At 37.7% G+C, this 16,046-nt stretch overlaps 1 protein-coding gene across 5 annotated transcripts in view; it reads left to right on the top strand.

The window, feature by feature from the left end:
• Positions 1-12,126, top strand: part of LOC128862071 (four and a half LIM domains protein 2) — a 151,638-nt gene extending 139,512 nt beyond the window's left edge. For all 5 annotated transcript variants that reach the window (XM_054100481.1, XM_054100480.1, XM_054100482.1 and 2 more), the window contains 3 exons: positions 4,608-4,777; positions 10,934-11,120; positions 11,200-12,126. In XM_054100481.1, coding sequence (XP_053956456.1) covers positions 4,608-4,777; positions 10,934-11,120; positions 11,200-11,357 — 515 coding nt within the window. In that variant the 3' untranslated portion in view covers positions 11,358-12,126. The remainder of the gene's footprint in view (positions 1-4,607; positions 4,778-10,933; positions 11,121-11,199) is intronic.
• Positions 12,127-16,046: the final 3,920 nt, after the last annotated feature.

Raw genomic sequence — 16,046 nt, 5'->3', positions numbered from 1 at the left:
TCATTTCGAGTTATATTCAAATACGTACAGCGAACCAGTAAAAAATACTCGGTGAATCTACGTAGCGGCGTTTCGATCGATTGGCAAACGGACGTACGCCAGCGCTTTGCTAGTGACACCACTGATTGTTTTCTAAAATGATTGACTAGTGCTTCGAATTGTCGATATTCACTATCTCCTATTTAGATCATGGCGTTACCTCGTGCCACATAGCAAAATTTTACCATTTTTAGGTATTTGAAAAGGCTCAAAATATAATTGGTAAATTAAGAGAAGATCAATCACGGGGTCAAACTGATGTAGCATAATTTATGGTTGGGTAAAGAGGCCCTTACAATGTTGGCAACAATTATGATAAATATTAATTTTACTGAAAGCGTTTCCTCTGTGGGTAATCAACCACCCACTAAATTTCATGTGGAAATAACCTTCCACCACCACCCACATTATTTGGCGAGCCTGTGTACGCGCACATATACAAACTTACAGGCATAAAAATGTCTGTTTGCACTTACTTTCTACTCAGTTCAACATGTTGCTTCTAAACACAATGACCCACCCATTTTAATGTAACGTGCAGACATAACATCGACATTAGACTGCGACCTTGTGGTACGTAACGTCGTTATGCCTGTTCAATGATCTCCAATCAACATTTGAACTTACAGATGTGCTTATATTCATAAAAAAACCATAATGTGATTTGACTTGCGTGAAGAAGGCGCTGAACTTTAAGGCATTATGAGTTGATTATGTCATATATATATTATGTAAATGGGCACATATACTCGTATACATATGTATATATGTATGCATGTAACAACATCTAAAAACTACTAAGTACTCGTAATTTTGTGTAACAAATTTGTTGACATTGTTATGGCGCATAGATACTCGTATTAATGGCGCATTGTCATAAAATATTTTACCACCATTGCATTAGCCCCATAGTAATTCGGATTGTCTCCAGACCGAAACAGAACTGGGACGGCTCACGCCTAATCCACAGCAAAAATGCTCACGAGCACATAAAAATGTTAGCAGTGGCGCTACTTTTGCAACCTTTGTATCAGGTCAGTCCATAAGTTCGTGCGTATTTTACCCATAATTTCACTTTTGTACGATTTTTGCATACAAAAAATTATTCGCTGAACATAACGGAACTATTTATCTATATTTTCTTTGATATATTTTGCATTCAACAAGTGATTTTAAGCGCGGATTAAAGCACGTGTTGTTAAAAATAAAATGGAATCTTCGAACGCGTATTTTGTATTTTTTTTTTATAAAAGTGGTAAAAATGCAACAACTGCTGTTGCAGAAATAAACACTGTTCACGGAGAGGCTACCGTGAGTATAAGGACTGCGCAAAAGTGGTTTTCAAAATTCCGAAATGGTAACTGCGACGTGGAGGATGCCCCGCGCGCTGGTCGTCCTGTCGTCTTTAACTCCGACGCCTTGCTCGAACTCGTGGAAGCTGAGCCAAATTTGACAGTCGATATGATAGCTCAGAGGTTAAATTCATCGCATGGAACAGTTCACAGGCATCTGGTTCAGTTGGGAAAGGTTTCAAAGTTGGGAAAATGGGTTCCGCATAGACTTTCCGTTGCCAACCTTCAGCAGAGAGTGAGTGTGTGTTCTCAGCTGCTGCAACGGCTTGAAAATGAAAGTTTTTTGAACCGCATCGTTACTGGTGATGAAAAATGGGTCCTGATCGCAAACGCCAATGGTTAGATAAAGATGAAACCCCAGAACTGACCCCTAGAGATGGCCTTCACCCCAAGAAGATCTCCTTTGTATTTGGTGGGATGTGGCCGGTATTGTTTATTATGAACTTCTGGAACCAAACCTTAAAAAAATCGACTGTCTTTAGTGGATAGACGCAAAGTTTTGTTTCACCACGACAACGCAAGACCTCATACCGCAAGGCAAACATTAGGCAAGCTGAACGAGCTCGGATGGAAGCTAATGCGTATTTTGGCTCCAAAGGCAAACAATTTTTTGAGCAGGGAGTTAAAAACTTGCCTAAAGGTTGGGAAGACGTTGTAAATAATGAAGGAAAATATATTATTGATTAATAAATACTTTAAACATCTTTTTTATTAATTTTAAAACCACCTTTAAAAAACGCACGAACTTATGGACTGACCTGATATTATTCATATTTCATTGCGTATTATTGTTGTTGCTTGTGAAATATATTTTAAAATTTATGCTTATTGAAGCAAAACAGCGTTTTAATAGAATTTATGGTTGCTGTTGTGGTTGTTGTTGTATCAGCAGCAGCAATACTAAGCCCTATCAGTGTAGTGTATATCACCAGCCGTCTTCGTCTAACTCATCTAATGGTAGACCCAGAAAACCCGTGCTGTTTCGACAGGTTGGGTCCAGAGGAAAATGGTTGTTAGATGAGTGGGTTTGATGGGGCATGTGAAAAGGTGGGTGCCTTCACATGCAGCAAACTAGCCCTGTCTAGCGAACCGTTTAGAATTTATGGTAGTCGTAGACGGTGGGTGCGACTATAATTTCGACTAAAACGCACATTCAATTTTCAGGACATTTTGGTTAAGCCTAGCCTTTTCTCTATTCTTTCAAACTGTTATCGAAAAGATAAGGACGCCTATGAATTGACTCAATTAATTTAAATTCCATTTATTTTCTGTATTCATTTTGATATTGGGTTGGGAAAAAAGTAATGTCGTATTTTGTCAATTGAGCGCGACATTTAAACATATCTTACCTTGTACTTATTGCATCGGGTCACACTAAACGGCGATTTGAAGACAACAATCTGTACTACAAGTGTCTGCTTGACAGTGTTGTGATCGTACGCTTTAGTCTTAAGTTATAGCGCGTCAAAGATGGAGTCCACCAATCAAGAAATTCGTCATATTTTACGTTTTTGCTACCTTAGAGGTAAAAATGCAACGAAGGCGGCGGCAAAAATTTGTGAAGTTTATGGACCTGATACTGTAACGATTCGCACAGCATAGCGTTGGTTCGATCGATTTCATTTTGGTGTAGTAGATGTCGAAGATGCACCCCGTACTGGTAGGCCAATCGTCGTAGAGACTGATAAAATCGTTGAAATTATCCAAAGAGACCGGCATGTGAGCATTCGCTCGATTAGTCAGGTACTAGGTGTAGACCACAAAACCGTTTGGAATCATTTGCAGAAGATTGAATTCCAAAAAAAGCTAGATGTTTGGGTGCCACATGTGTTGACGCAAAAAAATCTCTTGGACCGAATGAACGCTTGCGATTCTCTGCTAAAACGGAACGAACTTGACCCATTTTTGAAGCGGATGGTGACGGGCGATGAAAAGTGGATCACGTACGACAACGCCAAGCGAAAAAGATCGTGGTCGAGAAGCGGCGAGCCGGCCCAAACCATTGGCAAGCCCGGATTGACCGCCAGGAAGGTTTTGCTGTGTGTTTGGTGGGATTGGAAGGCAATCATCCACTAAGAGCTGCTCAACTATGGCCAGACCCTTAATTCGGTCCTCTACTGTGAGCAACTTGACCGTTTGAAGCAGGCGATTGACCAGAAGCGGCAATATAATAAAAAACAACATCGCTCAAAATATGCGCGAGTCAAAATTGTGCTTCTTTAAACAGTTTTCATTTTCGCCGCACTTGGCGTACGACAAAAGTAAAAATTTGCCAGTTTTTGTGCGTGCCGGCATGGCGTACGGCAGGTATGTGACATCTTCGACTCAAATACAAATAAACTATTTTGCTGTCAGTCAATTTCGTTGCCGCAACGGACCCATTGTGATGGGCCTAATCGGCGTAGAGGCATCTGGATTAACGAACTTTCACTGTGCATAGATACCAACATAATTTTTTTTCACAATGCAACTAATAGAGCCTCCTTTTTTTGAGTTTATAGCCACATAATATTCTGCTTGTATTATTATCCCATTTACATATTGGTAGTACCAAATATACTGTCAAATAATGGATGGCTGTCGGTTATACGAGTTCGCAACGGAGCGTGAAAAAGCGCCAAAGCAGAGTAGGAAAACATGCTGACAAACTAAAGTAAATAATTTATACTTGCATGTCAATGCTATATAACATTTCCCTTCTCTTATAAAAATAGAAAGAAGAACAAAATTAAACCCATACTAGCGCTTAGTTAACACAACCGAATTTCATATTTGGTCTATTCAACTGTGAATTGGTTGCATGTTTGCATGCTCGCCTTCAATGTCTCCACATCCACCACAAACAGCTAGAGAATGGAAAGAAAAGGCTTTTCAGCGCCGTTTGAATATCCAACGTATGGGTAACAAAACCCTTTTATGTACCTTAAACAAAGTACGGTTATTTGCTGTCACTAACTACTGTCACTAGACAAAATCAAATGGAATTTAATGATGACCTTCAATGGCAGTAAAAAACAAAAGCTTGTTTGTTTTACCAGTCGGCGAATGGTACGAGGCGTAGGCTGCAGCGCCATTGAAAAGTATGCAACTAACTTTATCGATAGGCGGATTTTACAATAATTTAACTAAAATTTAACAAACTTCAATTTTAATATTATCATGCACTTGCATTTAATAAAATCAATTGATTTTACTTCTTTTTTTATTTATTTGCAGGCACCAAGAAAATGGAATACAAGACACGCCAATGGCATGAGAATTGTTTCTGTTGTTGTGTGTGCAAAATGGCCATTGGCACTAAGTCGTTCATCCCCAGAGAGCAGGAGATTTATTGCGCTGGTTGTTATGAAGAGAAATTCGCTACTAGATGCATCAAATGCAACAAGGTAAGGAATGATAGGAATAATTTTAAAATGCAAAATCAAAAAATTAATTTATAGCAGAAATAAAGTTCAGTAATAAAAAGTATCAGAAAACAAAAACAAAAATAAATATAAATATAAGTAAATAAATAAACCATGAAACCCAAAAATGGTCTGCATTAGACACTACGAGTAGTTCGAAAGAGCAATGAGAGTAAGGGGGCGTCCATAAATTACGTGAGATGTTTAAGGGGGGAGGGGGTCGAGTCAAATCTCATCTAATCTTACGTTGGAGAGAGGGGGGGTCTCGGCAAATATCACGCAATTTTTTTTCTGATTGAAATAAAAAAATTGTACAAGCTTAAGATTCAATCTCAAGCGTAATCGTAGTATGATTAAGATCATTCACTAATTCGTTCGAAAGAAAATAATTTCATTCATACTTCGACGTTATACATTACTACTGTCAAACCACCATATTTGTTGTATACCAAATAGCTCAATTTAATCTGAATTTGCGGTACAGTGTAGCCCGTCGGTTGTTTTCGCGCCACTATGAGCCGAACGCCCTATCACTCAGGTTGACGTTTGACAATTCCGGACTTTAAAGAACATGACGGAAAATCATTTGCTCCATTTCTAATACGCGTACCGATTCAACCGCTGAATGCCTTCATCAGCACGCCTATTGATCTCGCATCTATCACAAGAGCTGCAGAGCACAGGAGAGCAGCTCACATTGCACCAGCTAAGCAAGCGCGTATGTTCCGCAAAGTGCGACCCTCACGGATTGTCACAAGACGAGCTAATGAGTTACTGTGCGCAAGCGTCAACGGCTTAGAGTGGCTAGATAGAACGAAGTTGAAGGAGAACATGATTTTACTGAAAATCATATGGACATGTTGTCCCAATAGTCTCTCTTGAGACCGCGCATGATTCTCCATGGACTGAATTAGAGTAGATATTCTTTTTTTAATCGCAGTAGTTACGATTTAAGTCTTCTATTGTTAAATTTTTATTACATTTATAACTCTCAGCAATATTGATTACTAGTCTTAACTAGTCGTAAATAAAAGCACGAAGCAAATTTTTTTTCTTTTTACAATAACAATCCAACGCGTTTACATAAGAAACCCACATTTTGAAAAATCTCACGTGAGATTGGGGGATGGGGGAGGGGGTTGAATAAAATCTCACGACATCTCACCAGGGGGGGAGGGAGGGTTCAGAAAATTGAAAAAAACACCTCACGTAATTTATGGACGCCCCCTAACTATACTTATGTATACTCGCATGCTTCTCACCTCATGAAATAACTTGTAAAAGAATACGCTGTAATACGAATCGTTCTCTCTGTGACAAATAACGGATTGGTCAACCATTTTATGTAAAACTATAAAGCAATGTTTCTTAATTTGTTTGAATAAGCAGATAAAAGAGAGAAAAAACAAAAACAAATGGCATGCATATACAGACTTTCTCTGCTTGACACTTGAGAACTTTGGATAACTTTGTGTGTTGTTCGGTTTGCTTCTCCTAAATAGAGCGCTTTTGAAATGTCTGGCACAAAGTTGCGTGCTCTAAATTCTCTATTCGCTGCCCGAAGGTGAGAGATTGTAGTATTATATTACTACGCTGAGATAAAGATGGTTGAAAGAATATGTTTTCAATCATTCAATTACATGCATTTTGTTTGTGCTTTTGGCTTTCAAATTGCCAAAGCAAGTTGATATTTCTAAGACGTTTTAATTCCTTTGACCGGAATAAAGACAGAACTATTTGATTTTCAATTAAAATAATTTATATTTAGTGATGATTGGATTAAAAAATACAAATAAAGTCGTATACAATTTTCAAATTAAAATGTACACAAGCGTTAGATTTTGACAATCCCCTAGCCAAAGCAAATAAAAAAGTAAAATCAGCTGTTATCATCTTGAATAGATTCGCCTTGATTCAGTCTCTGATAGAACTTTATTATCGAAGTGAGTATTCGTTATTAGCAAGTTCATTAGTTCATGAAGCAAATAGTTTGTAACAAATGTTACAAATTATCACGTTTTGGTGTTCATATACCTAAAAAACTTGCAAAGTAGGGGAGAGTGAGAGAGCGAAACGACATTTCATTTTGAGGGGAATTTGCATGTTTTTACTGGATAAATTTTTACTTGTAAGAATTTGCAAGTGAGAAAAACAGCTGATCGCAAAGTAAAAATGAACACGAATTAAAATTTGCGAATTGCAATTGCTAATGGGTGATGTTCTTCATCTGACAGCGATGATAAAATAGAACAAATTATTGTGCACAAAATGAAATCATGCGTTTCAGAAGCTCGTTACTTTGCATTTTGTTTGCGAATTTAATACGAAGTTTTTTAATATTTGTGACTCTCCCTGCTAACAATTTAAACAGCTGTTCGTAAAACTTGCAAATTGTTACAGTTTTTGTGTTCATGTATTTTTTTGATATTTTTCTCTTTGAGAGAGAATTCTCGAAAATTAAGTTACTGGCATCCTTGATAAGTTTTGGCAAGCCTCTACGTATCCCGCCTTAACTTCCCCATCTATCATTATTACGTGCAATAATCTTAGAAATATTATGCTCAGCTTAACCCTGTGGGGCCACTTCAGTGTAATTAACTTTCAGCAATAGTATTTAGTTTTAAATTCAGAAAACATAGTGAGAAACATTTTTTGAAAGGTTCGACTTTTTGGGTGTTTTAGCTAGCTCCTCCAGTTAAAACAGGGACCTTAATCGTCTAGCTGCCCAACCCAGACATTTAGAGAGAAAGTGCTCAACAGTCTCCTTCTCTGAAAGGTCACCACATCTTCTGCAATGAGGATTAAAAGGTACACCTAGCTTTTCTTTATGAGTGCCGTTCGTCTAATGACCGGTAAACACCGGATACGTCTTGGCATTACAGTCCGGGGTGGATCATTGCCTCCTCTCCAATAGGCAGCCATTTTTCTCGACAGTCCGCTTTCGCTCTATGTACATTGTGAGATTTTCGTCTTTCGTTATCGTCTTCTACATCTTGCAACCATCGTCTCCTTGGCCGGCCTCTCCTTCTTGCTCCTTTAGGGTTTGCTTCAAATACTTTTTTGGTCGCTCTTTCGCTGCTGTGTCCATATCACCGTAATCTTTATACGGTATGTAATCGTATACGGTATGCACCTTCTTCTAATCGTATAGGGCAGAATATTCTTCTAAGAGATTTCTCTTTCAAATCGCATCAATGAATTTATTTTAAGTACCTATGTTTAACAACCGTAGGTGAGAACCGGTCTTTTTATAGTTTTGTACATCTGGAGTTTCCGGTAAACACAACTATGAGTTTGAAAATTTATTCGCAAAGAGCCCCCAGAATTTTCTACGTCCTGTGTGAATTGTATTGGTGCCAAAGAGTTTTCGAAATAGCACACTTAGAAATGGAGCTTCATTTGTCTTGCGCTATTCTGAGAAATAAGTTATACAATTCCGCTTTAACAGCAGTCAAGGCGATGCCGATGTCTGGGTGCAAGACATCTGAAAACAATTTAGTCGACTCCTTCTTGAGAAGCTCATCAGCAATTTCATTTGCCTCTTTGTTCCAATGTAACCCAGATCAAAGAAATGTTACCTGCACAACGAAAAAGATTTGATTTCCTGCTTACAGGAGTTGGCCAGTTTGGATCTGCACCATGGCGTCGTGAGTGCCTTAATTGTAGCATGACTATTAGACAAAATTTGTATATCTCCCTTTCTATCGCGTTGCTTAAGCCTTCTGCATGCCAGGATCACAAAGGCTTCGTATGAAAAACACCAGCAGCATTCCGCATTTGCCTGATTTAGAGAAAACCCCTGCTCCGACTTTTGATTCTATCTTGGAACCGTCAGTGAAGCCAGAGGTAGCTCACAACTATTCAAATATTTATTATACAATATATAAAGATTAAACCAAAAACACAACCCCTACGGGGCCTAAGAATTGCGATTTTGATATTCGCATATAATAAAAAAAGTATTGGAGCAGCTGCTCATTTGCGTTCATTCGCGCACTATGCAGCAAGTCATGTAGTACTTACAGCATGCAGAGGTGTGGCTAACACCAGACCGTTAACCGGCTTTCAGAGATTTGGAAGGAATCAGTCGATTTGCTGACGTAATCGGGGTTAGGACAAAACTGAAGGCTCCTTCTATTCGACATTTCCCCGCTCGTTATTTCTATGTTTAACTTGACGAAAAATTTGCATGCGAAAGCAACAACAAAGTTATCGAATAAGATTCGCCGCTAGCCAGTATGGATATCGCTCAGTAGGCCGCACTGCCTTACCAACGCATGTAATTTATGGCAATTTCCTTCCCGCGTTGCCAACATATGTTCATTTCTACCAGTTGCTTCATCTATTCGCCACTTGCTTGGTCTTGGCGAAAAAAAGAGGCCTTTAAATTGTATTGGTGATACACGAAAAAGATCAGCACAACCTCCGCCCATATTATTGTACTTTATTGCCATCTGAAGGAGTGTGTGAATACATGTAAAATAAGCTGACAGAATTCTGCTGCCGAATTCATGATGAAGTCGCTTTCTTACTTACTTGTATGGCCTGATCAAGGATCACAACCCGTTACCGGATTAAGGCCAACTGTAACAAGTCTCACCAGGCGTCTCTGCTTTGCGCGCGTCTTCTTCAATTTGTTACACCAAGTGATGATGGGGTGTCCTCGACTTGGTCCTTTCATCGGAGGCATGGTCTTTGTTGTTGTTGTAGCAGTAATATAAGCCCTGTCAGTGTAGTGTATATCACCGGTCGTCTTCGTCTTACTCATCTAACGGTAGACCCATGAAACATACTGTTTCGACAGGTTGGGTCTAAAGGGAGAGGAGTGTTAGATGAGTGGGTTTTGAGGGTATATGAAAAGGTGGTTAGTGTCGTGCGGGTGCCTTCACATGTCTTACAAATATGTTTAGTATGTCGGGTCCATTATGGATAGGTAGGAGTTTAACCTGCTACAGTATCCAAAACGTAATTGTGCCTGTGTTACGCGGGTCTCACGGGTAAGCTGGAGCTCTTCATTTGCTGTAGGTGGTGGTTGGACTCCGATTACGACATTCACAGGACGGGAGCTTAAGAAGGTGGCGATGGTCTCCCGATGAATGTCGTTTATTTTCTGTCTAAACACTATCTGGTCCAGTAGATGTCTGTTCGTTATGTCCTGGATCTCGTCGGCGTAACTGAGGAGGTGTCTTCTGACGTGCCTGGGAGGCAGCTCTGGCTGAAGCAGGTGTCTGCTAGGGTGAAACCTGCGGTAGCACTCTAACAGGAACTGCTTGCTGAGCAGTTTATTGTGCTCCTTTACATTCCCATGACAGCCGGTTCTAAGTTACCTAATGATCAAGGGCTGCTGCCCCAGTAAACTAGCTCTGTCTAGAGACATGGTCTTCCCCTACGTCGTTGTCCTCTAACTTGCCATCCGAACACTTTCTTTGCTGGTGCTTCTGTATCCGTACGCTCGACGTAGCAGCAAAAAGCATTCTCAAAATTTTGCTTCGAATGGCCAAGCCTCGTAATCTATCACCCTTCATATGTACTACAGTGCTTCATATCTCATTGTCGTGAAAAATGTTCTTAATGCAGGCATCTCCGTTTCGGATCCCCATTCTGCGCTTACACGAGCAGTTCTTGCTGCATAGAGGCGTTGCTTGGTTTCTCACTTTGTTTTCAGTAATTTCCTTCTTCTTCTTAATTGGCGCGATAACCGTTTACGCAATTTTGGCGGAGTTTAACAAAGCGCGCCAGTCGTTTCTTTCTCGTGCTAACCGGCGGCTTTGTTGCTGTTTTCATTCGGGGGGGGGGGGGGGGGGGGCTTTTTAAGTGGCGGGTTCCAAACCCAGCGCACAACCAGCTATCCTGGAATGCTCCGCCTTCTCACGTTAGCTCACTCCCGAACGGGTGTTCGGAAGCTACCCAGAGAATACTTGGGTTAATCCCGGACGTTGTGAGCTGCTTGAACCACATGCAGAAGAATCGTCCTAGCCACTCCCAAGTGAATGGCGATCAGTAACTTTCCCCACTTGCGTGGACTTCTACATATGTAACCATCCTCCTTCCTACTTTATTATAAAATGTATGCTTCCCTTAATTGGGACCTTAGAAATTAGAATTTTATTGAAAAATACTTCTTGCCATTCATTCCAGGTAATCACCTCAGGTGGTGTCACCTACAAGAACGAGCCTTGGCACCGCGAATGCTTCACCTGCACCCACTGCAACATCACGTTGGCCGGCCAACGCTTCACCAGTCGCGATGAAAAGCCCTACTGTGCTGAGTGCTTCGGAGAATTATTCGCTAAACGTTGCACAGCATGCGAAAAACCCATTACCGGTAAGATGCGCGCGCTAATCTTTTGATAACCGAGTTGTATCATACTTAATTACTTCTATTCCGCTCTCCGCTCTCTTAGGTATTGGCGGCACACGTTTTATTTCGTTTGAGGATCGCCATTGGCATCACGATTGCTTCGTATGCGCCAGCTGCAAGACCAGTCTAGTCGGACGCGGCTTCATCACCGACGGACCGGACATCATTTGTCCCGAATGCGCCAAGCAGCGACTTATGTAAGGGTGAAGGCGGCGTCAATGTAGCAAAACGCAAAAAAAAAGAAGAAAATATTAGGCGTGACATGCTCTCTCTCTCTAACAAATGATGAAGAAAAAATATATGATAAACAAGAGAAATTAAGGAAACAAGAAAAAAAAACAAAAAACGCAATATTAAAGCTTGCTGAAAAATTATTGTACTTTAATGAAACAAAATATCAGATAAATAATAAAAGAAAAAAATTAAACAACCCTAACGGCCTCGAAGCGTGAAGGTGTGGAACTCCTTTTGAGCAATAAAATATTCATATTCAGAGAACGGAAAATATAAAAAAATTGTAAAAAAATATGTAAAACGCAAACTTTTTGAATTACTAGCTATTAGTTTACTTAAATTTACATGGAATTATAATTGTTATAGGTATAGAAAAAACACTAAATTATACAAATGTCTAAAACTCTGATTAAAATATGCGGCCTAAAACACTTTGTAATGAAAAAAAAAAAAATTTAAATAATGTATGCAAATATTTCCGGTGGGTAAGCGAATCTAATGTCTATGGAAAACAATAAAAGGGGCATTTAAAAATTAAGAAAATTAAAAAGTCAAACAGGAAAATTTAAGCTTATAAAGAAAAATCAGATTAGCACTATTTAAATAAACATAAACAAATTTACTAAGCAATTAAATCACTGTTATTTGTGTATGTACATCGTCACAGCAAAAAGAGCAGCCATTTTGTTTTTGTTATACATATTTAATAGGAATGCCACAAAATAATATACATACATACAAACGAATATTAAACACTAAAATAAGTCTTAAAAACATGCAAACAAACAAATTACTACCTTATTTTTATGTTTACTTTGAATTTAATGCATAAAACTAAAGCAAAAATGTCTTAACCCACGGTTTCAATTGCCTTAAATGTGTATGTATACAGCTCAATTTTCAATTTTCAAATAATAAACTTATAATTTCCTATTAATATAAACATAAAAAGTCCAATTACACTATTTATTTATAATTCTAATCCTTATTTATTCGATTTCATTTTATTTAATATAAAAAATATGGCAATTCACTGTTAAGCGCAAATTATGAGAGCAAAAAATGTGTGTATGTGTACATTTGGTTGTTGTTGTGTTACTCTGATAAATTACAAATGTCACGTTGCCTGCCAGGTTATTTGCAGCTAATTGTGAACTGCCCCAAGTATTCATTTAATGGAAGGGGAAGACTTTGTTATTTTTGTTTTCCTTTTTACAATATTTAACAAAAACACAAACGAAGAAATTTGTATCGATTATGCTTGTCAGAACAATCTTTTAACTGTTTTAAAATAATTTAATTTAGCGATATATTTTCAAATTGCCATTCGTTTGAATGTACTTATGCACACACACACACACACACACTTTTATGTTCTGTGCACATTGTGCCACCAATGGATTTATGTACTATAAGTGTGAGGTATGTAGATGTATGTAAATCGTGACCACGTGAGTAGATTCAATAGCAATCACTGATTACAAACACTGAAATTAAATCAAAATACTGCGGAAACCATATTGATGTAATATTAAACTATTAAAAATGAAATAAATAAATATTAAAAGTTGTACGTCGATTTTGATTTTGTTTGAATTAAAAAAAAATGTAAGTAGTTTTTTCTCACAGGAAATGCCGAATCTCCGTCTTGATGGGACCTACTTTTTAAACTGACTCTGAACGGCGGAGGGTGTTTTTTTTTCCTTTTTTTTTTTTTTGTCATGATGAACTTTTTCATAACAGAAATCAATGTGTAGTATATTCCGTGTGTTTGCCATTGCCGGACGAGGGGCGACCACTTCTAGAAAAAAATGTGAGCCGTCATGGGACGCCTGGCAGATGTGAAACATCGTGTGTGTACAAGTAATATGCATAAAAGATAATATTATTACAGGAATTAAATATAAAAAATTAATAAATAATTGGCGCGTACACTTCTGTTAGGTGTTTGGCCGAGCTCCTCCTATTTGTGGTGTGCGTCTTGATGTTGTTCCACAAATGGAGAGACCTACAGTTTCAAGCCGACTCCGAACGGCAGATATTTTTATGAGGAGCTTTTTCATGGCAGAAATGCACTCGGAGGTTTGCCATTGCCTGCCGAGGGGCGACCGCTATTAAAAAAATGTTTTTATTAATTTTGCTTTCACCGAGATTCGAACCAACGACCTCTCTGTGAATTCTGAATAGTAATCACGCACCAACCAATTCGGCTACGGCTGCGGAATTAAATATAGCCTAATGAAAAAATGAAGTATTACGAACTTCTTACAGAAACTGTTAACTTTATTTAATAAACATTTATTTACATGTGATATCAAAACTCGATATTAATATCAAGCCACAATTTAAATATTTTCATCTGTGACTTCAGTAATAGTTATATTCGATGTTTCCTCTGCCGGTATTACTGTGACGATTGGTCGATGATAACTAAAGTACGTTACAAAAGTATTGGATGAAATATTATCAAGATATCTCACAAATACAGCATCTATTGTTGTTCCATATTTGGTAGTAGATTCTCTTGGATTGTTGTTGATTTGCAATTGAAATTCTTTTTGAAGTGTGCTTTGAGTGCTGAAATTTTTTGAATTTTCAGGTGGCACAAAATTAATCATCCAGTTTTGTATTTGAAAATTATTAAATAAAATTAAAAAAAAAATTAAATAAAAAAACGACTGAGTGCTGAAATTTTTTGAATTTTCAGGTGGCGCAAAATTAATCATCTAGTTTTGTATTTGAAAATTATTAAATAAAATTTTAAAAAATTATATAAAAAAACGACTTTGAGTGATGAATTTTTTTGACGTTTCTGGTGCCGCAAAATTAATTATCCAGTTTTATATTTGAAACTTATTAAATAAAATTTAAAAAAATTTAAATAAAAAAATGACTTTGAGTGATGAAATTTTTTGACGTTTCTGGTGCCGCAAAATTAATTATCCAGTTTTATATTTGAAAATTATTAAATAAAATTAAAAAAATATTAAATAAAAAAATGATTTTGAGTGATGGAATTTTGAATTTTCAGGTGGCGCAAAATTAATCATCCAGATTTGTATTTGAAAATTATTAAATAAAATTAAAAAAATAATAAATAAAGAAATAATAGTGAGTGATGACTTTTGACCTTTACGCCCGCCATTGCTTGTCTGTTTTTATACAGCAGCTCTACACTTCACAAATTTCAATTATGATTGACGTACTGCACTATTTGTGAAAAATATAAATAATCCGGAAGCATTATGAATTTTGTGTCACTTTGTATGATAATCAAAATGTGTCTTTAAAATATGCCTTCCTCCATAGGCTTCAACTTTTTATTCAATTTCAACTTTTGTTCATTACGAGCTGGCATATCTCGAATTTGCTATTAAATAAGTTTGCACTTTTCATTTCGAATTAATAAAGCAATAAATTTGGCATTGCAAAATAGTTCCACTTGGTTTAAATAATTGAGTAATGAAATTTCTTTCTGCTGTGGCTCCGCTTTCTGTGACCTTTTGATATTTTTAAACTCAAACACTGACCTTCGTCATTTCTTCGCACAGAGAGCGCGCCGCAAAGGTGCCCACTCTAGCCAGCCTTCCAGTTTCCCATGAATTCTCTGTAATCGAATTCTTATTATTTACATAGCAAATTACCGAACACATTCAAAAACACATAACGCACCAACATTTACTAAGCACTCACGAGCATCCAACTTGCCGCTCTTTAGCAACTCTACATTTGTCTTTCTGACATGGCACACATACTAACACACTTTAACCCACATCATTTGTGAGTCGTTCCTTTGAAATTGGCTTAGCACTTCTCATACTACTACACATAAAATATATATATGTATACCTTAGTATAGCGTGGCGACCCGTCGCCACGGCAAGTGTCGCCACGCCAACGATTCGGTTTACAAGTGAGCCTATAGATGTTTCACATCAAAAATGCTTCTATCATTTCTGTTTCATGCCCGAAGATTCGAACCTGGCCAATTCCGAATGGTACTACCTAAAAAATTATCAAAATTCAGCGACAATTTTGACTCTCTTCAAATTTGCATTTTGTTGTACTAACATTTAATGGGCTATGAAATTGTATACCGATTTTTGTTTTTTGTTAATTTTAATTAAAAAGTTTGCTATTTCTTGAAATCTTGCAAGAACGTTTGAAACTTGGATGAATCTTGGATTGGGGTTTGTTATAGCGGGTAATTTTTTAGCTATTATCTTTTTAAACAGATGGTTTAAACAGCTGACGCACGTTTCGTGTTTTGTTTCACTGTCAAACATCTTCAGTTTGGTCTATAATTTAACCATGAATCGTCTTACAAACAAACAACGCTAGCAAATCATCGAATCTTATTATAAAAATGCGTGTTCTGTTAAGAAAGCCGAAATCGCGCGCTTCTTCCTTTTTATGGTCAGTTTAATCGACCCACTGAAGCGGCTATTCGAGCTATTGTGCCTAAATTTAGAAACAAATTTACATTATTGGACATCAAACCACCAACACCCTTACGTAGAGTGCGAACTGAAGAAAATATCGCAGCTGTATCGGCCAGTGTTAATGATGACCATCAATTAACGATTCGTCGCCGTTCGCAGCAATTGGGCCTCTGTTACTCAAGATCAGCCAGAAGGAAATGCCCATCTCCGAGTG

The sequence above is a fragment of the Anastrepha ludens genome, chromosome 4 (assembly GCF_028408465.1).
Source record: "Anastrepha ludens isolate Willacy chromosome 4, idAnaLude1.1, whole genome shotgun sequence".
Classification (NCBI taxonomy): Eukaryota; Metazoa; Arthropoda; class Insecta; order Diptera; family Tephritidae; genus Anastrepha; species Anastrepha ludens.
The sequence above is the reverse complement of the archived record's forward strand: the minus strand, read 5'-3'. Positions and strand labels throughout refer to the sequence as shown.